Source organism: Felis catus, chromosome A2 (genome assembly GCF_018350175.1).
Source record: "Felis catus isolate Fca126 chromosome A2, F.catus_Fca126_mat1.0, whole genome shotgun sequence".
Classification (NCBI taxonomy): Eukaryota; Metazoa; Chordata; class Mammalia; order Carnivora; family Felidae; genus Felis; species Felis catus.
The window spans coordinates 150,562,532-150,589,672 of NC_058369.1; the positions used below are offsets into that span (position 1 = coordinate 150,562,532).

Below are 27,141 nucleotides of genomic sequence, written 5' to 3' on the forward strand. Positions count from 1 at the left end.
TAATAATAATAATAATATTAATAAAACCATGAGGCCCAGATGGGTTTATGTGGTAGCAGAGTAGATGGCTTCTTTGCTCCAAAATGTCAAGCTCACTACATGTCATGCAGTCATTCCTTTGAAATGGAAGTACGCATTTGAAAATGCAGATTCACAGCACTAATAGTTGTGGCTACATCAGTAAGGACTTTTAGTAAGGGCCAGATAAGTTTCGAGGGTAGAGGAAGAGGGGTGCCTGGGTGGCTCAGTCAGTTTAATGTCCAATTTCAGCTCAGATCATGATCTCATGGTTCATGAGTTCGAGCCCTGCATCAGGCTCTGTGCTGACAGCTCAGAGTCTGGAGCCTGCTTCAGAGTCTGTATCTCCCTCTCTCTGCCCCTCACCTGCTCATGCTCTGTCTCGCTCTTTCTCTCTCTCTCAAAAATAAATAAACACTAAAAATATATATTTAAAAAAAAGAATAGAAGGGAAGAAATAAAAAATAACACATTCCACTTCTCCATTGTCCTTGACGTGGCCAAGACTGAGCCATTCAGTCACGTGTGCCTGTTCTGGAAAACACACTACAGATTCCTGGCCCTTCAAGTGGAGTTTAAAAAAAAAAAAAAAAACTCCTTGACTATGAATGTCACAAACAAGGCTAAAAACCAAGATAGGGAAGGGGAAATATAAAGAAGAAAGAAAGAAGAAAGTAAAAAAAATCAACAGAAGAGAAGGTAGACTAGAAGATGAGGAGCATATTTGAATAGAATACCAGCAATAATCCCCCCTTTCATAAATATTTATTCCTGCCATATTACAGTTATTTTTTTCTTCTTCTGACACAAAACGTCTTGCTGAAACACCACGGCTTCTGGATTTAAAGCTCTCTTCTCTTAGCAGGTTTGAGACAATTCAAGAAAGAACCCAAAGTAGCCGCTTCAAGATGCTGGACCAGCTCAGTTGAAGAGGGCTCGTTTGCTCTGTTTTATATTTATGTTGATTTACTAAATTGAGTTCATTTCCTTTTGTTTTATTTTTCATTATCCCAGTAAACCCATGTATATTATCACTATATTTAATAATCACAGTCTAGAGGTGTTCATGGTAAAGTACTGCCTTTGCACAGGAGCCTGTTTCTAAAGAAACCCATGCTGTGAAATAGAGACTTTCCTACTGATCATCATAACTCTGTGTCTGAACAGTGATACCAACCACGTCAGAAGTCAACAAAAGGAGATTCAAGTTGAAAATTGCCTGAGGAATGTGTGCAGTGTCCAGAAAAACGAACCATAGTGGTTTCGTTTTGGTTTTTTTCTTATTTTAAATACAGAAGTCATGTTATTTCTGCACTTTAGAATAAAGCATGGAAGAAATTATCTCAGTGGGCAATTGTAACACTTTCTGAAAGTAACCCGTTTCAGATTTGAGATACTACAATAATCTTTAAAAAATGTCTTTAAAAAAAAAAAAAAGATGTACTGTTAAGGTATTACTTTTTTCATGCTGATGAATATCTAAATTGGTTTATGATGTTAGCTGACATTGGTACTGATTCTTTAGGTTGGTTGCTTTGTGGATTTCTTTGGTAGTGATAGCGAACCACATTTTAGATGACCTGATCATGTATGTATGTGCATACACATATACAAACACACTAATGGTAGAAAGCTTTTTTATGTGCTAGACTATTATATTTAGCAGTATGTCCTTGTAACTAGCCAATATCACAGCTTTTTAAAAACTAAAGATCACAATATTATATTAATATTTCATATTTGCCAATAGAGACATGGCAGAATAGGTATTGATATGTTTCCAGTGCCCGCTAACCTGTAAGAAGAAAAGAGAGATTAGAAGTGTCAAAATGAGTTGGCATTTTCTATAAAACATAGTATTTAGTTTATAATTAAAAGCAATCTTGAAGTCCAGTGTGAATTGTACTAAATCTACCATCTGGGTCAAACTCAAAGCTTGCTCAGAACTGTATTCTATTCTTAATATCAAGTCCACAGTAGGTTGGCTTAGATGACAAATGAGGTCTCTCCCTTCTCTAAAATTTAAAGACAAGAATTTTAGTTGCAAATTGTACAGATTGGAATTCTACATATGGATATACTATGACCAACATTGGCTAATGTCTGGAAGCAGAGAAGAAAAGTAAGCAAGAGCCAATATTTAGGAGTCATGACAGTACTTCCATTCTTAACGGACTGAAATGCCTTTTAAATTAAACTTTTCTATTTTTTTTAGTCATTGGTACTTGTCATAAGTTGATAACGTGTTGAATTTTGAAAAACTCTATGTACCTTTTATTAGTTTTACCTTTTACCCCCAAGTCTATTGACTTGTCATTTTTACATTTTACACACACAATCTAGATATCAGATCTTATTTTAGCTTATAAGTGTTCATCTATTCTTCACAGTGGATGACAAAAGAGTACTCCAGTGTCTTGGCAATACGTTCTAGCGTAGAGATATACATACAGTGTAATTCTATAAACTTATACCTCATTTGACTTAACCAAAATTGTCTTAGTCTCAATTCCTGCCACAATGAGGGAGCCTCGCAAATGCCTCTTTTCTAATCTATGGTATTGCCCTGGAAGAACTTGCCAGGGCAAGGCTGGCATGAGAAGTGACCACTGCCTTTCAAAGTCTATTTTCCTCATAAACCAGCAAAGAGCTGTTGAATCCTGTAGCTGTAGCACACCTGGGCCAAAGGAAGGAAAGCCACAAGGATTGCACAGGTCATGCCCCTATGACAGAGTAGACATGAGTCTATGATAAAATGAACTAGAATTCACATGCAGTGCCTAATTTAGCACCAACTCCCATAATTGGAGTGAAATGGATCAAAGTTTGAATTAAGGCCGATGGTGAGGTAACATTGCTTTGTTGTACTTTTGAATAAGAGCTTCTCTTGATCACTATTATATATTTTTTCTAGAAAGTCTAAAGTTGAGAAGAGAATATATCGATCCTGACTTTTATTCCAATACTGGATGGAATAAGTTTTAGGGTAGAACTTTGTTCAGTTTGGATTTAACCTTTTGAAAAATAAATTCCTTGTTTACTTGTTTGATTACAGTTCTCTTTGTTATCTTTAAGAAGTAAGACTGCAAGTGACTAGCATGTTCTGTGAATCTGCCATTCCTAAAAATTTTATAAACACTTGATATTTTTCACTGATAATTGATCGCTGCAATAAATATATATTGTGAAAATGCATCCACAATAAATGGAATTCCTCCAAATGTCTTTGCCTTGTGTATTTTTATGTACTATATTGATTACAAATAAGAGTTGTATCTGTTTTAACAAAGATGGTGGTATAGCAAAATGTATATTTCAGATTGAGTCTTGGTTTCACTCTTTAAAAAAGAAAAGCCACTTCATATTTTTAAAGTAATTCTTATTACAGGCAATGTTATAATAAAATAGTGAAAATTGCTCTGATATGGACGCAGATCAAATATGTATAGAAAAGGTTGAAAGAGGGATTTAAAAAATTCTCCTTCCAAAAAAATTATCAAATCTTCCCCCATCCTCCCTCATTCCCCATCTTGTCATACACCACCCTCTTCTTCCTAAGATGGGAGTACTGGTTCCCCAAAGGTAGTACCTTTTATAGTAGAAATGGCCATTTAATATATACCCTTTGTTTGTAGAATACTTACTATTTGCAATGCACTGACAATTACATTTAAATCCAAAGATTTTTTTCAGAGTAATTTTCCATATGTATGTAACACTGTTGGCATATATGAGGTTCTTTTCATAAAGATTTAAATTGTGAGCCCAGAATTCCTGAACAGGCCTCTAAATCTTGCCCATAAGATTGGATAGAATTAGCCAAGTTACTGCAACTTAAAAAATAATTAGTACTTTTTACTTCTACGTCCTAACAAGAAGGGCAATCAGTTTTAATGGTTACCAGAGGGGAGGTGGCTAGGAGTGTAGGTGAAACAGTTGAAGGGGACTAAGAGTACACTTACTGTGAAATGAGCACAAGGTGTTGAATAGAATTGTTGAATTGCTATATTGTACATCTGAAATCAATATACTACTGTATGTTAACTATGAAAAAAAAAAAGACAACAAGGTAATTGTCATCAAAGCCCATTCACAAAATTAAATAATGAGAAGAATACAGTCTGGTATTGGTGCCAAACTAATAGGATTAGGAATGGACGGAATTTAATTTTACAACGTGCATAGTCAGATTATAAATTTAAAGAGTCTGTTGTAGAAACGGATCTGTATTATAGGGTTTTTTCATACCCTTGCTTCCACGTGTGCTCCAAATAGAAGAGTGGATTTTTAAAAATCTCCTGACCCTAAATACGTGTTCTTCCATAGGACCAAGGAAATGACCTAACAAGGTCTTGACTTAAGTGCTCTATTTGTGTCAAGCTTATTAATCATGTTGTCCAACATTCTATATCCTTACTGATTTTTTTTTGTTCCATATCTACTATTGAGAAAGGCATGTGAAAATCTCCCCGTTTGATTGTGGATTTGTCTATTTTTTCCTTGTAATTTTGTTAATTTTGCTTTCCATATTTTAAGATAATGTTTTAGGTGCATGTGCAAATCTAGAATCGTTGTGTCTTTTTGGTTAATTGAATATTTTAACATTATGAAGTAACACTCTGCGTAGTGAAGATTTTTGCCTTAAAGTTTCTGTTTTCTATTCTTAATATTGCTACAGTGGCTTTCTTTTGGTTAACACTTGCATGACGTAACTTTTCCCACCCCTTTACTTTCAGCCTTTGTGTAGCCTTTAGTTTTAGATGCATGTCTCTAAAAATCATATGGTTTGGGTTCAGGCTTTAGTCTAGTCTGATTATCTTTGAGTTTTACCTGAAATATTTAGTCCTTTTATATTTAATGTGATATTTTCTCATTCAGATAGTATTAGTTATGTGCTACCTGTTCGATGCACTTTTTTTCTCTTGCCTTTATGCCAGGGCTACTTCTGCTTCAGAGCATACAGTGATCTACAAGAGGCAGCTAAAAGGCTGAGGTAGACTTTTGGCAATCCAGTGGGGCCAAAAGAAAAAAAAGAATATTCTGTCAAAGATGAGGACTTGTGAAACTACTTCCCACTTATGGGTCTACAGAGAGCTGCCTCCTGAAAGTAAGGGTGAGCTTGAAATAATCTGGTCCTTACACAGATTGCCACCTTCCTACTTTTGGGGAACAACTGTATTATTCTAGTGGGGAGATAAATGATAGGTGATAGATATTAAAAGTTACAAAATATTGAGTAACAATTCAAGAATTTAAGAGAAAATATCACAAGGTTCTAGGACATAACTGTCAAAGAATTGTGTAGTACATGATTGTCACTGTTTAGAGAGGGGAGAAAATATTTCAGCGTGGGGTAATAAAAGAAAAGTATTTGCCTTATATTCTTTGGTACCCCCAAAAATATACCCAGTGCACCACACATAATGGTGTTTGATAAGTGATATGGTGATTTCATGAGCAACCTAATTTATAAACTCTCTTCTGGATATACTGTCAAGTTTTAGACTCGACAAGTTTTAGAGTTTTTAGACTTCTGAGAGGTTTATTTGTTTAATAACATTTTTGTTCCCAGATTTATAATTACTTTGTCATCTCAGCCCTGCGTTTCAGCTCCATGAAGATGGCTGGCCTCTTGCTTAACTCAATGCGGATTTAATAGCAGAGTTTTACCAAGACATGCTTTTAGTGATGTTGGCTTTTGCTACGTTGAAATATGGTTACCCAAAACTGTCTCATTAAAATATGTTGTAGAAGGCCCAACTGGTCAATTCTGGCTGGATAAAGAAGATTCATTCAATAAACTCATATGAAATGTACTAACATAAAAATTATGTGAAAGAACTATAGTCATACAGAACACAAGATTAATTTCTTAGCTAGTTTTTAGCCTTACCTAGCATTCTTCCACACAAACCTACTTTTCTTAGAACAAATACTGTCTTTTGTACATCTGGTGCTTGCCAAGTGTAGCATCACAGGTGCTTTGAGTTTTTTCAAATGATGGAAATCAGCTGTCCTAAGTGCACTGGGGTTGCTAAATCCTTGGTAAACATCAGAATCAATGGTAGAAATCATGGAAATATGTAGTTTCCAGTCCCAGGAGATTCTTATTTAGTAGGTCTAGAGCTGAGTTGTAGAATACTGCTTTGCTATTCAAATACCTATTTGTAAAATGCAGATTCTGATACAATAGGAGTGGGGAGGGCCTGAGATTCTGCATTTCTAATAGGTTCCCAGGTGATGCTGCAGTGGCTGTGGCTGCTGCATTGGGGAACACATTTCAAGTAGCAAGGTCTCTCACCCTAGGCTCTGTGTGGGAATGTGTGCTCCAAAGATTCTCACTAAAAACAACAGAATCAGATCACTTGCTATGATAGAACACTTTATGTATGAACTGTCAATCCTTACATCAACCTTAGAACATAGGTGCCATTTATTATCTCCATTCTATAAGGAAACTGAGACCCAGAGAGATTAATAACTTACCCACAGCCATATGGCTAAGTATTCTGGTTCCAGAGTCCACACTCTTAACCCCCTATGCTAGTTTTTCTCAAACTTCAGGGTGCATCAGGGTCATCTGGACGGCTTGTTAGAGCACAGATTGCACCACCCCAGAGTTTCTGATTCAGGTGTGAGGATTGGCATTTCTCACAAATTCTCACATGATGCTAATGCTGCTCAGGTCCCAAGGATCGCACTGAAAACCAACCCTCTTTGCCAGACCAATTCCAATTTTCCCAAGAATACATCTTGGAAACTGATATCCCTCATGCCCATCAGGCCTATGTTTTCCAATTACTTGCTGAATATTTTTACCCAAATCTCTCCAGAAGATGCTCTGTACATTCTGATCTGTGTTCTCATATTGTCCCTTATCTAACATATCAGCCTTATTTCTTTCCCTTTGTAAGTTCCCTTAAACTTGAGTCCACTTCATCTGAAAAACTTACCCTATGACCTCAGCACACCCACTGTTATCTGAACCTTTATTCTAGTTAGCTATTTAATACCCCCTGTAGAGCGCCTGCCTTGTGAACATTAGGCACTGGACTAGACAATCAGAATGCAAAGGGGGAGCTCAGACCTTCCCTTCCAAAGGCTCAGAAACTATTAGAGAAAGCTACGTGTTGACATTACAGTTTGGTGAGTCCTAAGCAGAGATTTATACCAAGTGTTATAGTTGTACAGCAGAAGAATCCTCAACTCAAGATGGATCCTGCTGGCTCAACCAGAGCGTATTTTCCTCATTGACAATCACCAGATCTTACAGCACCCTTAGTTCTTAGCACTACACCTTTCACATGCTAAACACTCAGCAAAATTTTTAGACATATTCATTGAAGACCTACAAATGTTAGTCAACATTAGGCACTAGACATACAAAGATAACTAAAGGCCTAGCCCCTGCCCTTAAGGGGCTTTGATATTAAGTAGTAGGAAACAGAAATGAATAGATAAAATGCAATAATGTGTTGACGTTATGACAGGGGTAGGTTAAGACAGAGGCCCAGAGGACAGAGTTGTCTAAAAGAAACTCAAAAGGGTACTTCTGGGACAAAGGTGGCCAGCTGCTCCTAAGAAGGCTAACTGGGTGACATTAACATGCTTCAGTTCAAGCTCTGCTATTAAGCTTTACAGCCTGAAAAAACGATTTGGTCAGCATCCAGAGAAGGAATCTATTTCTCTTCTTTTATGGCTGTACCAGTAAATTAGCCAAGCTCAGAAACCCAGTATACTATATAAAGTCAGAATGGCAGTGCACTCGTTTGCAATGAGAAATTGCCTTTATGGGAACCCTAGGCTCCTGTGACCAGCATTATTTTTCTGTGAACTGAGGTGCTATTTCCAAGGGAGGGGGCTTCCAAGAGAATCACTAAAGACTAGACGTGTCTGACTGAAGGGGAGGCTGGCATTTTGCTTCCTATTGGATGGCTGCCTAGCCAGGAGTTGGCTAATTTGTCTCTATGCTACCTGAGCTCACAGAACAGGGAATTGAAAAGAACCAACTAGATAGGACAGCACTGTGCCAGTGTACAGAAGATGGATAGGTCCCATATGTGCCCACCAGTCCTAGAGCTGCTTGTGAAGATGACACAGGGTCAGTGGTGACACTCTTTCATCATGTAGGGATCATCACAACAAGGCAAGTAGATGCCCAAGTATCAGAGTGATATGGTATCATTGTCACCAATTGGAGGTCCATTGGTCAAATGATAATGACAGCTAACATTTATTGGGTCCTTACCATGTTCCAGGTACTTTCTAAGCACTTTACATGTTATTCACTCATCTAAGCCTCACAACAACCCTACAGGATAGGCGCTACAGGTCTCTCTTGACTTATGATAGGGTTACATCCCAACAAACCCACCGTAAGTTGAAAATATCCTAGGTTGAAAATGCATTTAACACACCTAACCCGTCAAACATCATTGCTTAGACTAGCCTACCTTAAACACGTATAAGTCTACATTTATATCAGCCTACAGCTGGGCAAATTATGTAACACAAAGCCTATTTGATAACAAAGCATTGGATATCTCTTGTGATTTACTGACTATTGTACTGAAAGTGAAAAACAGGATGGTTGAATGGGGACAGAATGGTTGTAAGTATATTGATTGTTGATCCTCATGACTTTGTGGCTGACCGAGAGCTGTGGCTCCCTGCCACTGCCCAGCATCATGAGAGAGGACCATCCTGCATATGGCTAACCCAGGAAAAGATTCAAATTCAAAATTCCAGGTATGGTTTCTCCTGAAATCATATTGCTTTCATACCATTGTAAAATTGAAAAATCATAAGTTGAACCATCGTAGGTAGGGGACCTTCTGTACTTTATTATCCTCACCCTACATGTAAATAAATTGAGGCACAGAGAAGGTAAAGAATTTGCTCAAGATCATACAGCTATTAAGTGGCAGAATATTTGACCCCAGGCAGTTGGCTCCTGAGCCCACGCGCCTAATCTCTATTCCCACCGTCTCTCACAAAAGATTGTTACTGCCTTGGAGTATGCCTTGAAGAAAGCCTCTCGTTAGGGGGCACGTCAGAGTCACCAACCTCACGGAGCCCACGAAGAGCAAGAACAGCACTTGAGACCAACTGTGTAGACTGCAACTGGGCCCAGTTAGAGACATTTGCCCTCTCCCTCCCCAGCCCCTGCTCATCCTAACACAAGGACCTGGCACGTGGAAGGAAGCCAGGATGAATGTAAATAGGAAAACACCAACTCATTCCCACTTCCCAAGACATCAGAGGTAGGGATAGATCTAGGCTGCCAGGGCTGGGGGGTGGGGGGGGAAGAGGAGGAGGAAGATTTGATTCCAGTTTGAAACTGACATTTAAAACGTGCTTAACACTAGATGTCAGAATAAAAATCTTAAATACCAAAATGAAACTGTTTTAGTAGCTGAAAGTGGCTAGCAAGTTTTGGACTGTGGCAACACATCCTCCGTGGAAAACGGGATTTCTCCACTGCACAGTTCAGAGGCAGTTATCGGTGGGGGTGGGGTGGGGTGGGGAACCATTTCATGGTTTTTGTCCTGAGACTTCACACTCAGCATGGGAACCATTCTTTCTCTTTTGAGGTGATTCATCCTATCCATGATTTGTTGAGCAGGCAGGGGGCATTCGTACTTACTAGCCTCATTTCCAAGTGTTTAGGAGAATAATGCTTCACTATAGTCTCCAGATTTAGACACATTATACAAACTAATAATACAAACTAACTGAACCAATGATAGAGAGATTAGGAAGGACTTCACTATGGGGATGACACTTGAGCTGAGTCTTGGTTAGTTAATCGCCTGGGACGGATCTCAAGGTTTGAGCTTGGAAACAGTTTGAGAAGTTTGGCCCTATAGCAGGACATTCTAAACCCAGATCATCTGAGGAAAGCCGAGATGGGTAGTTGAGCACCCTAGGGCTCTCAGGACTTAGTATGGCTTCCTCAGCCAAACTGTGACAAGACCTTTATAGCCATATAACCGATAACTTCTGTGATGTCACAAATAACTCCTGACTGCCCTAGTCACTGCATTTAAGTCTCTGCTCAACAAATTCAAAGTGATAAACTTACACAAAATAAGTTACAGTCCTAACACAACTTAACATTTGGGCATGTTGCTAAAGAGAATTTTCCTCCTGATTCCCACACTAGTAATTGTGCTCTTTATTGTTTTAGTTTTTCTTTTCCTCTTTTCTTGCTCTTGTTATAGTGCCTTTTATACTGCAGGCTTAGAGTAGATAAATTCACCAGAAAACAGGAGGAGGGGAAGTTGGTGCAGGAGTAAAGTTGCCTTGCCAAGAAGCCAAAGTTGTCTATATAAGGAGTCCGTCCTGTGAGCTTCTCAAGATAAGATTATAGGAAACGGGAACAAAATTTCAGACCGACAGAACATCCTTAGTAGAAGCTCACTCCAGGCCTTACTTTCATTCTACTTAAGGAATTTCACTGCATACTACCATCTGAAATAAAGTAAAAAAACAAAACAAAACAAAAAAGAAAAGTTAAAAAGAAGCAGGTAGTTAAAACCATTTAAAATTTACTTAAGAAACCCCAATGAAACCTCTTTCCTGATAATGATACTGGCTCCAGCTATGTTTCACCTCAACAGGACTGCCTAGTGTAATTCTTAACCCTGTCTTGTCTCAGAGCCCTTGTCCTTGCCACTTTCCCTACCTGGCAAGGTCTTCTCTGGACATCAGTATGGCTCATCCCTCTGCTTTTGGTCTCTGCTCAAATGACTCCTGGTTACAGAAGCTTCCTGGACACCCTATCGAAAGAGCTACCCTAGGACACCTGGCTGGCTCAGAGCATGTGACTCTTGATCTCATGGTCCTGAGTTTGAGCCCAACGTTGAGTGTGGAGTTTATGAGAGAGAGAGAGAGAGAGAGAGAGAGAGAGAGAGAGAGAGAGAGAGAGAGAACACGCTACCCCTACCAAGGCCCACCCACCCAGAGTACTTCCAATGCTCTTTATTTTTCCCTGCTTTATTTCTCTCCATAGCAGTTATCATCACCTGAGGGAGTGTTTTTAATTGGTTTGCCTGTCTTCTCCCATAACCTCCATGAGGAATGTCTGTTTGGTTTCCTGCAACAGCCTCACACAGCAACAATCCCTGACTAGTAGGGGGATTTCAATAAAAATTAGTTGAATGAATGAAAGAATAAATGATTATGATTTTCAAAGTTTTTTTAAATTCCTCAACATTTATTTACGCGCTAAAATAATGTTCATCGATAGGATTACTTGAAATATGTTCATGTAAATATTTGGACTAAAAATCATGAGACTTAAGTCGCTGCTCTGCCTTTAATTTCCTGTGTCCCCTGGTTAGACCATTTCTTGGGGCTTCTTCGCCTTGTTTATCTGACATTCAATGGCTTGCAACCATGACTCTAAAGTCCAACAGAAAAATAGAGTCCGTATTTAAATATTCTTTGCGCAGGTCACCTTTAGTTACATACGTACGGCGTAAAACAAGGTGCAACAAGGCACCTGATGGGGTTCAGGGCAAGCATCCACCACCTGCATGCCACTTGGCCTGCAGATTATTTTGAGCTGAAGACAATGTAGGCTCAAAGGCTCAGGAGCAGCTTTTTATAGAGTGCCCGGTCCAGGAAAACAGCCCTCACCAGAGATAACTGCAGAAAGTATGTGCCAAGTTGGAGGGAGCTTGGCAGGGCATGTTCAATTCCTCTCTGTGTCCCATTGTCTCTGCGTGGCAAAGGCAGGTAAACATTTGTTTACCAAACATTTGCTCTTCCCATCTTCCTATGAATTGTCTTCCTGCCCTTTGACGCCCCAGACTCCACTCTCTCCTTAGTTCAGGATGGCATATGAGCCTCAGGTGCCCATCTTGGAGCCTCTCATGCCAATGTAAGGTGCCCATGTGGAAGAAATTAAACTTGTTTTTCTCGTATTAATATACCAGCCAAAAGAACTTAAAAAGAGTAAAAATGTTTCCAAACACCTTAAGACTTTTTTTCAGCTACACTGGGACAACGGTTTAGACCAGGGGGAAATCAAGGTGATTTCAGGAATAACGTCTACAAGTCTCTTATGGACCAGGGTGTCTAAGTCTGTTATGGAAAGACCCCGTTTAATTAGAAAAGACCATGCACGTAAAGTGATGTGCGTAGCGCCTCAGAAGGTCCGAAGTGCTCGATGTGTTTGCTAACAATTATGATACTTAAAGAATCTCTGAGCTGGGAAGAATTTAGAGTTCACCCTAGTAGATCTATCACTCCTCTACCAAGTATTTAGAGAGAAGTCTCGTTTCCTGAATAAAGATTACTAGTCACACAATCGCGCAGAATGCAGTTCTGTGTGGGTGCAAATAAAGACTAACAAGGCTCAAGTCTTAACCAGTACGTTCTACTGCCTCCTTGGATAAAGGACAATCGACGCGGAGAAGCGAAGGGACAAATCGCTGCCCGCTCCTCTCCTCTCCTAAGTCCCCCCCCCCAAGTAGGGCGCTCCACGCTAACGCACTTGGGGACTCTCTCCGCCCCCCTCTCCTCGGCCCCTAGTTCCCGTCATCCTCTGGGCTCTCCCCTTCCTCTGGCCGAAATCCCGCGTGGGCTCTTCTCGGCGCTGGTCGCTAGGTGATTCCCGAGGGCGCTCGGAAGTCTCGCGAGGGTGGTCCCGTTGCTCAGGAAACGGAGGGCCTCTCCTCTCGGTGAAGGGCGTGGCTGGAGCTGTTGAACTATCCCCGCGTTCCTTCCAGACGCTGGACCCTAGGTGTCTCGGGCGGAACGGCTGCGCCCCGCAGGGACTGGACGACTGGCCTGGGCGGAGGACTCGGGGCGGGGGCGAGGGCCCGGCCGAGGCGGCCCAGAAGGAAGAGACTTCGCAGACGGGCCGCCCCCTGCGGGAAGTGAGCGCGCGTGGAAAGACCGCGCGTCCCAGAAAATGAGCTCCTCCCCACACTGCCTGGTCCAGAAGTGAGCGTGGGAGGCACCCCTTGCAGACACAACTTGGGGCTTAAAAGTCCTTCCCACTGAGAAAGTCACCGTGCCTGTCCGCAGACCCCCCCTGCGTGGCTGGGCGTGGAAACGCCTGCTTTTGCCTCGTCTGCTTCAGCCGTGGAAGACACACAGGAAGCGCCCATTAGATAATCTGTGTGTGTGTGTGTGGCTTTCCTGAAGTTCAGGTTTCACTCCTCAGGTCAGCACGTTGGTGTGCCTCCTATGTTCATGTTAGGAAATAGAGCCAGGATTTATGCCACGTTTTCCAAATTTGGAATTGTGACGATCCCCCCAGGCTGAAACTTCAGTCTCTTAATACTGGAGGTGTCATCTCTATTGCATGAGTTATTTGCTCTCGGTAGAGAGAGGAGCATAAACCAATAGATTCGAAATTGGTAAATTCCTTTGGTCTCAAAAAGAATAGAGTCTGGCAAGGAATTTGGTATTCCGTTGTCTTAACCACTTGGGAGGATGTTTGCATGGAAGGAGTAGCGGTCACCGCCAATAAAACCTTCGGTTAGCTATTGAGCTTTAAGTAAGAATAATTGAATATTAGAACAGAGACAGTATCTTACAGAATAGTAACCAAAATCTAAGGAGAAAAGTCTGTTGTAGTCATTTGAACTTTTGGTCAATTGAAAACTAAAGCAGAAAAAAAAGATTTTTTTTTTTTTAAGCTACGCTGTTAGATATCATTGCCTGAGTAACTATAATTTTCCTTTGACCCATGATCTTTGTATTTTTTTTATTTTTACTTTATTTATTTATTTTTGATCCATGATCTTTTTAAATGCCTCGGGATCATTCCGAACTTACTATGCTGTGTGGTATTGGGAATACAGGATGTGAATGATTTGGCTGTGTAGCCTGGAAATTTCTTTTTCCAATACATTATTTACTTGATTAGCCTTTCCTTGTGATTTTTGCCTCTTTTTCATGGAAATGGAAGATGTCTTCAGTTTTTTGAAATTGAATGTCTAATTAGCTGTGTCCTAATATAGCTTTTAGAGAAGAAGCCTGTTGTCACTGTTAATTAAATACAATTGAATAAAAGGTTGGGGTACTCATTTAATGTAATAAACACCTTCAACTTAAACAGAAAACTGTCAAATAAGTTCCCTAGAAATTGTTTTACAGCCTCCCTACATGATAAAAGAAATTTCAAGCCAGATATTGCCAGAAATGTCAGAAGATTCAGAAAAGGAAGACTATTCAGACAGAACGATCAGTGATGAAGATGAATCAGTATGTTTTTCTCAACTTCATTCCACTTAATTTCAGATAAACCGTATGTTATAAAATATAAATTTCCCGGTAAAAATATTACAAAATCAGTTGGATGTGAAAATCAATTCGATGTTTAAATCACTTGTCACTGAAGTTCGAAAATAATTTGAAAGCCAAGATGTTGCTGTGTGCGGTATGCCCTGTCTAGAAAGAAAACCTGGATTGGTATTGTTTAGAAAATATTTTGGCTAAGATTCTTCTCAGTTTTACTTAAAAGTGTGTATAAAATCATTACTAAGGTTTTATTTTTATAACTCTTCTTCACTTACGTCTGTGTTACATCATAATATGTATCATAATACTGCAGCCTCCTATGTTCTAAATCTACTGTTTGTCACCATAATAGGTTTAATGTGGCTCTGATGTAACAAAGGGACACGGAAGAAGAAAAAGGGAGAAACAAAGCACAGTATTTCAAAAGAGTTTGCCTGGTTCTAGTACATATTTCTGAGAGATTTCCTTCACATTTTAGTAAAATATAAATTACCATGTATCTAAGTTAAGGTCCCAAAATAAGCTCCCTATTAACCCTCTAAGTCTATGGCTTTTTGTGCTTCTTTTCATTTAATTTTATTCATAGTTTAAATTGGGTTGCCAAGTTTACCAAGAATCTTTAAACTTTATTCCCTCCCTGCAATCATTAATCTGACCTTACCCAATGAAAGAAGGAGGATGAAAGATAAAGGCTGGAAGGTTTGAGGATATTTGAAGTGTTTGGCACTTTGAGACCGGTAGTCCCTAATAGTCCTTTAATTTTTTTCATTTATTAAAGATTAAAAAGAGGCACTCAATTCTCACTACTAAAAAAGATGTAAAAATTTTCTGGATTTGGAAGCTGTTGGTTTTTAAAAGAATATTTTAAAACTCTTTTTGTTTTAGGATGAGGATAACTTCATGAAATTTGTAAGCGAAGATATCCACCAGTGTGCACTTTTAACAGGTTTGAACTTACCATATTTTCTTCCTTCCCTTTATGATAAAACCTTGAGTGAATAAATAGCAAATGAAAAATTCACTCAAGGTCCATGAAAAATAAGAAAATGAAGAAACTAAAAAAAAGATTGTATAATATAGGAATGTATTCTGATACTGGATAAGGAGAGAAAATGTATCCACTCTTATAAGAATCTTTTGGAGCTCAAACTGTGAAGGTTTTAGGTAAACCTGATATTGAATGAAACTGAATAAAAGTGGTCATTACTTTATGAAGGACTACCCTTAACATAAAGATTTACATAGGCATTTCTTTAAATAATTAGCTCTTAAATTTACAGTATGACTCGAGTTACAGTACACAGTGTTTTTAAAGTACATTTTTATTTTTTTTAATGTTTATTTATTTTTGAGACACGGAGACAGAGCAGAGCGCGAGTGGGGGGAGGGGCAGAGAGAGAGGGAGACACAGAATCTGAAACAGGCTCCAGGTTCTGAGCTGTCAGCACAGAGCCCGATGTGAGGCTCGAACCCACCAACCGTGAGATCATGACCTGAGCCGAAGTCAGACGCTTAACTGACTGAGCCACCCAGGCGCCCCTATAATACATCTTTTTTTTATTTTTTTTATTTTTTTTAAATTTTTTTTTCAACGTTTATTTATTTTTGGGACAGAGAGAGACAGAGCATGAACGGGGAAGGGGCAGCGAGAGAGGGAGACACAGAATCGGAAACAGGCTCCAGGCTCTGAGCCATCAGCCCAGAGCCTGACGCGGGGCTCGAACTCACGGACCGCGAGGTCGTGACCTGGCTGAAGTCGGACGCTTAACCGACTGCGCCACCCAGGCGCCCCAATACATCTTTTTTTTAAATGAAGTATGCTTGTACAGAGTTTTTTTAATAAAGCCATTCACTTGCAAAAGTACATATATGTGGAATATTTGTGTATACTTGATTTTTTTAAAAATGTATACATTTAGAGTTTTAAAATAAAATATTTGTTCTAAATATCCACATATTTATCACAGATGATCTGAAATTGAAGATAAGGCCTTAATTCTTTTTTCTTCTCTCTCTCTATCGTAAAAGTCTTTCGAGATACCTACTATTCTCAGTTTGGTATGTATCCCTCTAGACCTTTTTCTTTGCACTTACACACATATATCTATGCCCATACTCATAAAATATTTGTAGTACTAGTTTATGAACATCTTGCCACCCTTTTTTGCTTTTTAAAATTTTGCCAATCTGTTGGAAAAAAGGAGGTAACTCACTGTCTAACCAGTGTGGTCTTTATTGCTGAAGAAATTGAGAATTATTCCATATGCTTGTCTATTTATGTTTCCTCTTATAATGAATTCCCTGTTATAGTAATCCTTTGTTATGTTGCTTCCATGACTTAGAATTATTTTGATGTTAAGTTTATCATTATTCATTTGTGGCTCTTTATTTTTAAATCTGTTTAAGCTACAGAGGCCTTCCCTACCCCAAGGTCATTATTATAATCATATAAGTTTTCTCTAAATACTTTCAATTTTGTATTTAATTTCTCTATAATTTACACTCATGAGCAGTATGAGATTTTGATCTAGTTTTATTTCCTAATTCATAGCTACCTTGCCATTTTTGAATCATATTGTAAATTAGACAAAATGTGGTCTCTTCACATAATGAAAAACTAGATGCTTAATAACTGTTGAAAAAATGGATCTAAATAACAATCCTGAGAAGTAGCAGGGAATATTATTATTCCTTATTTACACATAGTAAAATTTATGTTCAGAGAGGCTGCATTAGCCAAGAAAAATCATATAGAAACAAAGTGGTAGAATAGAACTCAGTTGGTCTGACATCTAGTCCAGCTTGATATATCTGTTATCGTACAAAAATAGCCCAAAACTAAATCTAGGTAAAAAGCCACATTTTAGAGGTAGAAGAGCAAGAGGAGGCAGACAAATGGAAAACGAAATATGTGAAAGGGAGAAAACAGGAAAGTATAGCATCATAAAAGACAAGGTACATGAGGGGTGATTATCCACATCAAATTGATGCCCCACAGTTATCCCATTGAAAGAGACAGGGCCTCTGCGCTGCCTACTTGTGTTGTATTCTTTGTGAATTATGTGCTTGGGGTTGTGTCACACAGTGACCCTAGAATGAGCACTGAGAAAAATCTGTGACAGAGTTCACTAGCAACCCTTGAGAATATTCTTCCAGTAGGCGGTGAGGAATTATGATCGTGGACAAATCGTTGCCTCAGTGTGATTAAGTTTAAGAAGACTCGGCAGTAAACAGTTTACTAGAATAATTGCGAGAAATAAATGTTTTTGGAGTAGCACGGAATTTAGCATAAAATAATAGTATCTGAGGTCAAAAACTACTTTTTAGCTATTGTAAAGATCAATTGTTACAAAATTTCAATAGTAATTTTTATTTATTTATTTTTTATTTTTTAGAGAGAGAGGGAGCAAGGGATGGGCAGAGGGAGAGGGATAGAATCTTAAGCATAGGCCGACTCAGGTCTCCATCTCCTAACCATGAGATCATGACCTGAGCCAAAATCATGCGTTGGAAGCTTAACCGACTGAGCCACCCAGGTGCCCCAGTAATTTTATTTTTTAAGTGCCATGAATTATAATATCCACAAATATTTATAAATTAATGGTATTGGGAGGGAAAAAGGAATGTATTAAAAAATTATAGAAATTGGGGCTTTGCTTCTTATCACTCATGATTGTGTTGAATCTTTTTTCAGCTAACTCTGTTGGTGACCCATTTTTCCCCCGGACTACCCAGATACTGTTGGAATATCAACTAGGGAGATGGGTGCCACGTCTTCGTGAACCACGAGATTTGTATGGTGTTTCTTCTTCTGGTCCACTGAGTCCAACACGGTGGCCGTACCACTGTGAGGTCATTGATGAAAAAGTCCAGCATATTGGTATGTTCCTAGATGTTTTTGGAATTCAAATATTAGCATACTTACTTTGCCAAACTTCATGAGGAGACTCATGGTGTTAGAACAGTGCGTTCCAACAGGAATATAACATAAGCTGTATGTATCATTTAAAATTTTCTAGTGGCCACATTTTAAAAAAGGAAAAAGGGTCCCCTGGGTGGCTCAGTTGGTTGAGTGTCCGACTTCAGCTCAGGTCATGATCTCATGTCTCATGGGTTCGAGCCCTACATCGGGCTCTGTGCTGACAGCTTGGAGCATGAGCCTGCTTCAGATTCTGTGTTCTCTCTTTCTCTCTGCCTTCTCCACTCGCACTCTGTCTCTGTCTCTCAAAAATAAACATAAAAAATATTTTTTTAAGGAAAATAAATAAGTGAAATTGATTTCAAAAATATATTTAATTTAGGGGCGCCTCGGCTCAGTCGATTAAGTGTCCAACTTCGGCTCAGGTCATGACCTGAGTCCATGAGTTCGAGCCCCACATCCGGCTCTGTGTTGACAGCTCAGAGCCTGGAGCTGCTTCAGATTCTGTGTCTCCCTTTCTCTTTGCCCCTCCCCTCTTGAGTGCTTTCTCTCTTTCAAAATTAACATTAAAAAAATTGTTTTAATATATATTTTATTTAAGCCAAATATATCCAAAATATTTTGCATTCTTTTTTTTTCATATGAAATCTTCAAACTCTGGTGTGCATTTGCACTTGCATTTCAGTTTTAAGCCACATGTGCTTAAAAGAGGAACTTAAGACATGTGCCAGAGTTTTGTAATTCTCAACAATTCCAAATAGCATGACGGTTCCAGTCACATTCAAACTCTTATGTAGAGTGAGATTGCAGACAGAGGGTATGCCAGATGGCTGTGTAATCTTGCTCTTTTTTTCTCCCTACCTCTTTCTCCTTCCCCTCCTGCCCTACCACCACACCGAGTATCTTCCTTCTCCTGTGTGTCTTTATCCTCTTCACCTTCTGCCTTTCTCCCTTTCGCCATTGCCCTTCCTTTCTTATTTTCTATCTTTGTGCCCCTTTGTCGTTTTTCTCTCCTCTCCCACTTTCTGCTTCTTTCCTTCAATGTATGTTTTATGGACGTGAAGTGTGCATATTTCAGTGAATATTTTTATGTTTCTGTATGTGTGCATTCTCATATTTAGTTTTCATTCAGTGGCTTACAGCCTTATCTTCCCAATTCTCACACACAAATGATAGAAACATTCCTGTTAGCACTTCCTCATTGCCACTGTTTTCCACTTTGTGTTAATTATAGCATATTATAATGCTATAATAATATTATTGCCATGTAGAGATATTATTAGACATTCACTGGTGATTAAAATTAAAAACCATTTTGGGGCGCCTGGGTGGCGCAGTCGGTTAAGCGTCCGACTTCAGCCAGGTCACGATCTCGCGGTCCGTGAGTTCGAGCCCCGCGTCGGGCTCTGGGCTGATGGCTCAGAGCCTGGAGCCTGTTTCCGATTCTGTGTCTCCCTCTCTCTCTGCCCCTCCCCCGTTCATGCTCTGTCTCTCTCTGTCCCAAAAATAAATAAACGTTGAAAAACAAAAAATTTAAAATTAAAAACCATCTATACTTACTATAATTGTCTACACTTACTTAAATTAGATGCTACTTACACATTCTTATAAACTAACTTTTCTCTTTATATTATTTGATGAAGAAAGGGTAAAGGAGAAGTCTGTCTCCCCCTCTCTGATTGACTCTCTCTCCCTCCCTCCCTCCCATTCTCCCTCTCTCTCTCCATCTCCCTCCCTCTCTCTCTCTCTCTCTCTCTCTGTGTATATATATATATATTTACATATATATGTATATATGTGTGTATGTATATATACACGTATGTATATATGTATACACACACACACACACACACACACACACACACACAGGCTTCAGATGACTTCTAAGTCAAAAGTTCCAGCTGAGTGTTTATGCCCCTGTGGTCATATGGTCAAGCCAGGCTGTCTGATTCTGCCAAATGAAAACCACCAGTAGATAAACTGCTCATGGTGGGTACCAGGGGAGTTTCAGACTTTAAATAGCACATTATAAATCTTAACTGTCCTTATCTTGGCCAACTGTCAAAGCTAGATGTCCATACTTCCCCGGATATAAAAATAGAGCTTTTCTGCTTTAGCTATAAATGAACTCTGTCCTACACAACTATATATCTTGAAAGTCTTTCCACGTCAGCTCACATATATCAATCTTTTTTTATATAAATTGGTTTATTAGATTTAATTGGATAAACAATATTTTCTGTAACTGCTACCTTATTAATGAATTTTAGATGTTTCTAGTCTTTGGCTCTGACAAACAGAACTACATGAACATTCTTTTATATGTGTCCTATTGTGTGTGTGTGTGTGTGTGTGTGTGTGTGTGTGTGTGTGTGTAGTGTTGGAAGTAAATGCCTAGATTTCCGGTTAAAATAATACTGCCAAATTGCCCTCCAAGAGGAGCTGTAACAATTTATATGAGCATGGTTGGGGTCTTCAAGATTACCTTCAGGTTCAATGATTATAGAAGGACTCCTAGAACTCAAAAAACTGCCATACTCATGGTTATGGTTTATTACATTGAAATGATACAGATTAAAATCAGCAAAGGTGAAAAAAATCAGCAAAGGTAAAAGGTACATAGACTAGAGTCCAGGATAGATCAGGCACAAGCTCCAGTTGTCCCCTTCTAATGTTGTCTTTTGTACAGTGTTTAATACTCCCAGCCATGTGAGATAACACATGAAGTATTGCCAATCAGGAAAGCTTATCCAAGCTTTGGTATCCAGGATTTCTATGAGGGGCTGGTCACGTCTCCATGGAGTATATATATGGTTGGCCTTAGTTACTCAGTCTCTAACCTCTCCTGTTAAAACTGATAGCATATGGTACAAGTCCCTCTACCATAAGTCACATTAGTGTAAATTATCTGGTGTGACCCAAAGCCCCAAGTAGACGATAGACTCTTATCAAGCAGGATAGTCCAAAGTCTGAGAGGTTATCTTCTAGGAGTTTTACAAGGGTCTAACTTTTCTTTGGTATGTGCAGAGTTTGGACAACCCAGGCCTTCTGAGTTAATCCTTCATTACACCGTAAGAAGGCGTGTTTTTCCATATACCCATAAACACTGTTTAGTTCCCTGATTTTCAACAATCTGGTGTTGTTTGCTTTATATATGTTATGTTTTAATTTATATTCTTTATTTATTAGTGACATGGAATATCTTTACATATATTTATTGGCTATTTTAGTTTTTATATTTATTTTTTTGTGGTAAGAGCACTTAGCATGAGGTGTACCCTCAGCATATTTTTAAATGTGCAATACTGTATTGTTAACTATAGGCACAATGTTGTTATAAATCTTACTCATCCAGTATTATTGAAGCTTTAAATATGTTGATTAGTAGCTCCCCGTTTTTCCCTCCTGCTGGCTCCCAGCAACCACCATTCCACTTTCGGAGTTGGACTCCGGAAATTTTAGATACTTTATGTAAGTGGAATCATGTAGTATTTGTCCTTCTGTGACTTCATTTAGCATAATGTGTCAGGGTTTATCCATGTTGTTGCATATTGAAGGATTTCAGTTTTTAAGACTGAATACTGTTTCTCTGTGTGTGTGTGCGTGTGCATGTGTGTGTAGCACATTCACTTTGTATCATTTGTCCATCAATGGACATTCGGATTGTTCACACATTTTTACTAATGTGAATAGTACTGCAATGAATATGAGAGTGCTAATGTCTCTTCAAGATCCTAATTTCAATTCTTTTGGGTAAATACCCAGTGGTTGGACTGCTGGATCATGTGGTAGTTCTGTTTTTAACTTTGGAATTTCTATACTGTTCTACACAGTGTTTGCAGCATTTTTTATTCCCACCAACAGTGTACAGGGATTCCAGTTTCTCCACTTCCTTGCCAGAACTTTTTTTTTTATAATACCCATCATAATAGGTGTGAAATGATACCTCACTGTGGCTTTGATTTTTCATTTCCCTGAAAATCAGTTAACAATGCAATCCCTATCAAAATCCCAATGGCATTTTCATAGAAATAGAAAACAACTCTAGGGGTGCCTGGGTGGCCCAGGTGATTAAGCATCCGACTCTTGATCTCAGCTCAGGTCTTGATCTTAGGGTTGTGAGTTCAAGCCCCATGTTGGGCTCTGTGCTAGGTGTGAAGCCTACTTTAAAAAACTAAAATATAAAAGGAAGGGAGGAAGGAAGAAAACTGAATGGGAAAGGGAACGGAAGTGAAGGGGGAAGGAAAGAACTCTAAAAGTCAGATGGAATCACAAAAGACCAGATAGCCAAATCAGTCTTCAGAAAGAAGAACAAAGCTGGAGACATCACACTTTTTGATTTCAAAATGTATTACAAAGCTAGAGTAATCAAAAAAGGACAGCACTGGCATAAAGAGAGACCTAGAGGCCACTGAAACAGAACACAGAGCCCAGAAATAATTCCATGCATATACAGTCAATGAATCTTTGAAAAGAGTACCAAGAATATACAATGAGAAAAGGATAGCCCTTCAACAAATGTTGAGAAAATTGGATATCCACATGAAAAAGAATGAAATCGACCCTTAACATCTTACAGTATGCAAAAAAAAAAAAAAAACCTCACAATTTATTATGGATTAAAGACTTAAACATAAGACCTGAAACTGTAAAACTCCTAGAAGAAAATATATGGAAAAAGACCTTGCTATTGTCAATGATACCATGGATATCATTCCAAAGTACAGACAGCAAAAGCAAAAATAGATAAGTGGGACTACGTCAAACTGAAAAGCTCTGTGTGGCAAAGGGAACAATCAAAACTGAAAAAACAACCTATGGAACAGGAAAATATTTGCAAACCATATGTATGATAAAGGGTTAATCTCTAAAATACATAAGGAATTTCTACAGCTCAATAGCAAAAAAAAAAAAAAAAAAAAAAAAAGTAACCAGATTTAAAAGGCTGAGGACTTGCATAGGCATTTCTCCAAAGAAGACCTGCAATTGACCAACAGGTGTATTCATTGGCTTTTTATGTCAACTGATAAAATTCTTTGCCCATTTTGTTATTGGTCTCAAAAGTCTTTGTATACTGCTTTCTCTTAAACCCTGTCCAGCCACCGTGGAACAATCCATAGCTAGCTTGCTGGGTATGATGAGCATGAAGCAGAGATGAGCCAAGATTAGCCTACATCGTTTAGCCACCAGCCAAACCTGCAGCTTATCAAGATAAATGAGTGAACCTAACCCACCAGAAGAATCATGTAGCTGAGATAAATAAATGATTATTGTTTTGTGTCACTAAGTTTGGGGGTGGTTTCTTAAATAGTAAAAACACATATACTAGCATGGTTAGGAGTTCAGTCTCTGTAATAATAAACTATGGTCCACAGGCCATATCTGGCCCATTATCTATTTTGAACCTTCTATTAATCATTGAAATGTGGAACATAAATTAATCTTGGAAAAGGAATATCTTTTATAATCAATACCCAAAGAATTTCTTTTAATAAAATACTATATAGTTCTGGGAGATATCAACAGATTTTCTAGTCTCAGACAAAGTTTACAGGGATAGCCAATGATATTCCATACACAGACATTAGGTTAATTCCTCCAAGAATTAAACAGGCTCCTTTTGCATTTAAGAGAAGAAAAAAATGAAATAACTTTGTAACGTCAGTAAGAAAACTCATCTTCAAACAAATTGCATGTACAAATATATAAATGAGATTACTATATTCTTTTAAAATTTTTTTTTATTTCTCTTTTGAGAGAGAGCACGAGCTCTGAGCTGTCAGCACAGAGCCCGATGTGAGGTTCAAACTCACAAACCATGAGATCATGACCCGAGCCGAAGTCAGGATGCTTAACCAACTGAGCCACCCAGGCACCCCAAGAAAAGTTATTTTCAAACAAATTGCACACACAAATACATATATGAGATTACTATATATTTTTAAGGGCAGTATATAGTGCCTTATATTTCAATATGTAAAATTCACATGTTCTTTGATTTAGCATTTCCACTGCCAGGTATCTAGCCCACAGGTCTTCAAACACATGAATCGAGGCATATTATAAGTAATGTAGTATAAAGAGACTGTTAGAACCAAATGTCCATCAGTAAAGAAATGACTGTAATGTCTGTCAGTGGTCAGGTAATGGCAATCCATATTAGGGAACTCTACACGGCTATTAAGAAATGAGGGAGATCTATATATATTAATAAAAATCGGAGAGGCTGGGTGGCTCAGTCAGTTGAGCAACCGACTTTGGCTCAGGTCATAATCTCACAGTTTGTGAGTTCGAGCCCCGCATCGGGCTCTGTGCTGACAGCTCAGAGCCTGGAGCCTGCTTCAGAGTCTGTGTCTCCCTCTCTGACCCTCCCCCGTTCATGCTCTTTCTCTCTCTGTCTCAAACATAAATAAACATTTAAACATTTTTAAAAAGAAAAATCGCTAAGATATTTGGTTAGGTGGGGTGGGAAAAATTGATGATCAGTTTATACATAAAGTGATATAATATACAAGAAGAGGAATTGTAGTTGACTCCCAAGTATCCATTTCACCTCAGTTAAGTAGTATATGTCAGTTAGTCCATGACACTGTTTTACTGAAAGCCACATTGTTCTCATTTTACAACAGTAAGGGATCCAACCTTAGGAGGACCTCAGATCTGAAATGACAAAGTAGAAAGACATAAATAAATTGTGCCTTGAATGGCCACTGAGCCACTGATTGTACCAGACCTTGAATCCTCTCTGTTTCTAGATTTCTAAATATGTAAGATAATAAATTACTGTGTAAGCCAGTTTGCCTTAAGAATTGTTGTTACTTGTAGCTGGAAGCATCTTTATGGGATAGTTGAAAAAGACAAAGCCTGAAACTAAAAACCCAAATGTTCATATTTAGATCTGTGCGATGAATTATGGATAATTCTTTTTCTTTTGGCTTAAAGTATATTTTTAAATTTTTATACAGCAAATTTGTTTAATAAAAAATACTTATCAAAAGCATCCAAATTAAGCATCTTTAATTCAAGTTTTATTACTCCTGAGATTTTCTGTGACTCTTAGACATCTGTTTTGTAAGATCACTTCCTTCTACTACATGTCTGTCATCAAAAAGTGGGATAAACCAAAGGTGAAGGGCAGGTAAGTCTTACAGAAAAAAGAGAGAGAAAAAAATGCAATATTCACTGTCGTCTACTTAGGCTTTTAAATCAGTGCTATATGGGTGCTTCAGTCAGTTAAGCGTCAGACTTCAGCTCAGGTGAAGATCTCACGGTTCGTGGGTTCAAGCCCCACATCTGTCTCTGTGCTGACAGCTAGGAGCCTGGAGCCTGCTTCAGATTCTGTGCCGCCTCCTCTCTCTCTGCCCCATTCGTGCTCGCTCACTCTCAAAAATAAATAAACATTAAAAAAATGTTTTTAATAAATCAGTGCTGTAAATGGTTGAATCAGTACTGGAGCTGTTAATTTTCATTGCTTTTCCTCCATAAAGAGATGATAGGTATAGTACAAATAAATGTATTCCACAGATTTGGATTTACCATCATGAAAACACTTTCTAAATTTATATTTATTGACTTTCTGAGAAACTAGTAGTCTCTTATTACCAAGAATAGTATCATTTACAGATTGGAACTTAACACAAACTAACGAAGTCAAGGAGGGAAAACACCAAGCAAATACTTTAAAACAAAATATTTGCTAGTCTTACAAGTGTCACATTCAAAATTTATTTTTGCATAGAGTTTATAGCTTGAATATAAGCTCTTTTCAGACATGTCTAGGCTTGTCTGCTATCCTGGTAGTTAGGGCCTCAGGAGTCTTCTTTAACATGAGAGGTGTTTTGTTTTTGTTTTTTTTCCTTAAAATGAAATGTATGGTACAGGGCTGAGGGCATAGTGTTATCTCAGTATTAACCCTCCAAGCTAGACCTGAAGACAAAGGAGAAAGGAGCTGAAGGCCAGAGTAAAAAACTTCACAAGATGATCCGAGACACAATGGCACAAACAGCACTGATTTGGTGCTCATGGGACATAGTAAATGCTAACTAAGTCTCCTGGGGACATGACTTTGACCCAAGGAGAACTCAAAGCAGTGCTGTTTTGTTTTCTTTTGTTTCTTGTTTTTTGTTTTCCATTGAGTATTATGTTAGCTGTGGGTTTTTCATATATGGCATTTATTATGTTGAGGACATGTTCCCCCTAAACCTCCTTTGTGAGAGTTTTATCATGAATGGATTTTGTACTTTGTCAAATGCTTTTTCTGCATCTGTTGAAATGATCATATGGTTTTTATCCTTTCTCTTGTTGATGAGGTGTGTATCACATTGATTGTTTGGGAATATTGAATTACCCTTGTATCCCAGGAATAAATCCCACTTGATCATGGTAAATGTATTGTTGGATTTGATTATTTTGTTGAGGATCTTTGCTTCTATGTTCATCAGAGATACTGGCCTGTAGTTCTCTTTTTCTGTAGTGCCTTTATCAACTTTGGTACCAGGGTAATGCTGGCCTCATAGAATGACTTTTGAAACCTCCCTTCCTCTTCTATTTTTTGGAATAGTTTCAGATGAATAGGTATTATCTCTTCTTTAAATGTTTGGTAGAATTCACCTGTAAAGCCATCTGGTCCGGAACTTTTGTTTGGAGTTTTTTTATTATTGATTGAATTTCATTACTGGTAGTTAGTTTGTTCAGATTTTCTATTTATTCCTGATTCAGTTTTGGGAGGTTATATGTTTCTAGAAATTGATCCATCTCTTATTGGTTATCCAATTTGTTGGCATATAATTTTTTATAATACTTTCTTATAATCCCTTGTATTTCAGAGATGTCAGTTATTTCTCCTCTTTCATTTCTGATTTTGAGTTCTCTCTCTGTCTCTCTTACTCTCCCTCATTCCCTCCCCTCTTCTGTCTCTCTTCTTAATGAGTCTGGCCAAAGTTTTC

At 38.5% G+C, this 27,141-nt stretch overlaps 2 protein-coding genes and 1 long non-coding RNA gene across 22 annotated transcripts in view; 2 read left to right on the forward strand and 1 right to left on the reverse strand.

The window, feature by feature from the left end:
• CALD1 (caldesmon 1) overlaps positions 1-3,239 on the forward strand; it is a 188,303-nt gene extending 185,064 nt beyond the window's left edge. For 7 of the 8 annotated variants that reach the window (XM_019825826.3, XM_045052782.1, XM_019825825.3 and 4 more), the window contains one exon: positions 881-3,239. In XM_019825826.3, coding sequence (XP_019681385.1) covers positions 881-889 — 9 coding nt within the window. In that variant the 3' untranslated portion in view covers positions 890-3,239. The remainder of the gene's footprint in view (positions 1-880) is intronic. The other variant, XM_019825828.3, reaches the window with a different exon arrangement.
• Positions 1,299-12,645, reverse strand: LOC123384043. Its single transcript, XR_006594606.1, has 2 exons — positions 12,521-12,645; positions 1,299-10,491 (listed from the first exon to the last, which is right to left on the reverse strand). It is a non-coding gene; the product is annotated as an uncharacterized LOC123384043 (long non-coding RNA).
• A 53-nt stretch (positions 12,646-12,698) lies between these two features.
• Positions 12,699-27,141, forward strand: part of AGBL3 (AGBL carboxypeptidase 3) — a 72,886-nt gene continuing 58,443 nt past the window's right edge. For 2 of the 13 annotated variants that reach the window (XM_019825843.3, XM_019825836.3), the window contains exons 1-5: positions 12,699-13,195; positions 14,134-14,241; positions 15,163-15,223; positions 16,306-16,335; positions 17,972-18,157. In XM_019825843.3, the coding sequence (XP_019681402.2) occupies positions 14,143-14,241; positions 15,163-15,223; positions 16,306-16,335; positions 17,972-18,157 (376 nt within the window). In that variant the 5' untranslated portion in view covers positions 12,699-13,195; positions 14,134-14,142. Of the gene's footprint in view, positions 13,196-14,095; positions 14,242-15,162; positions 15,224-16,305; positions 16,336-17,971; positions 18,158-27,141 lie in introns of all 13 variants that reach the window. The other 11 variants (XM_019825833.3, XM_019825840.3, XM_045052779.1 and 8 more) reach the window with 10 other exon arrangements.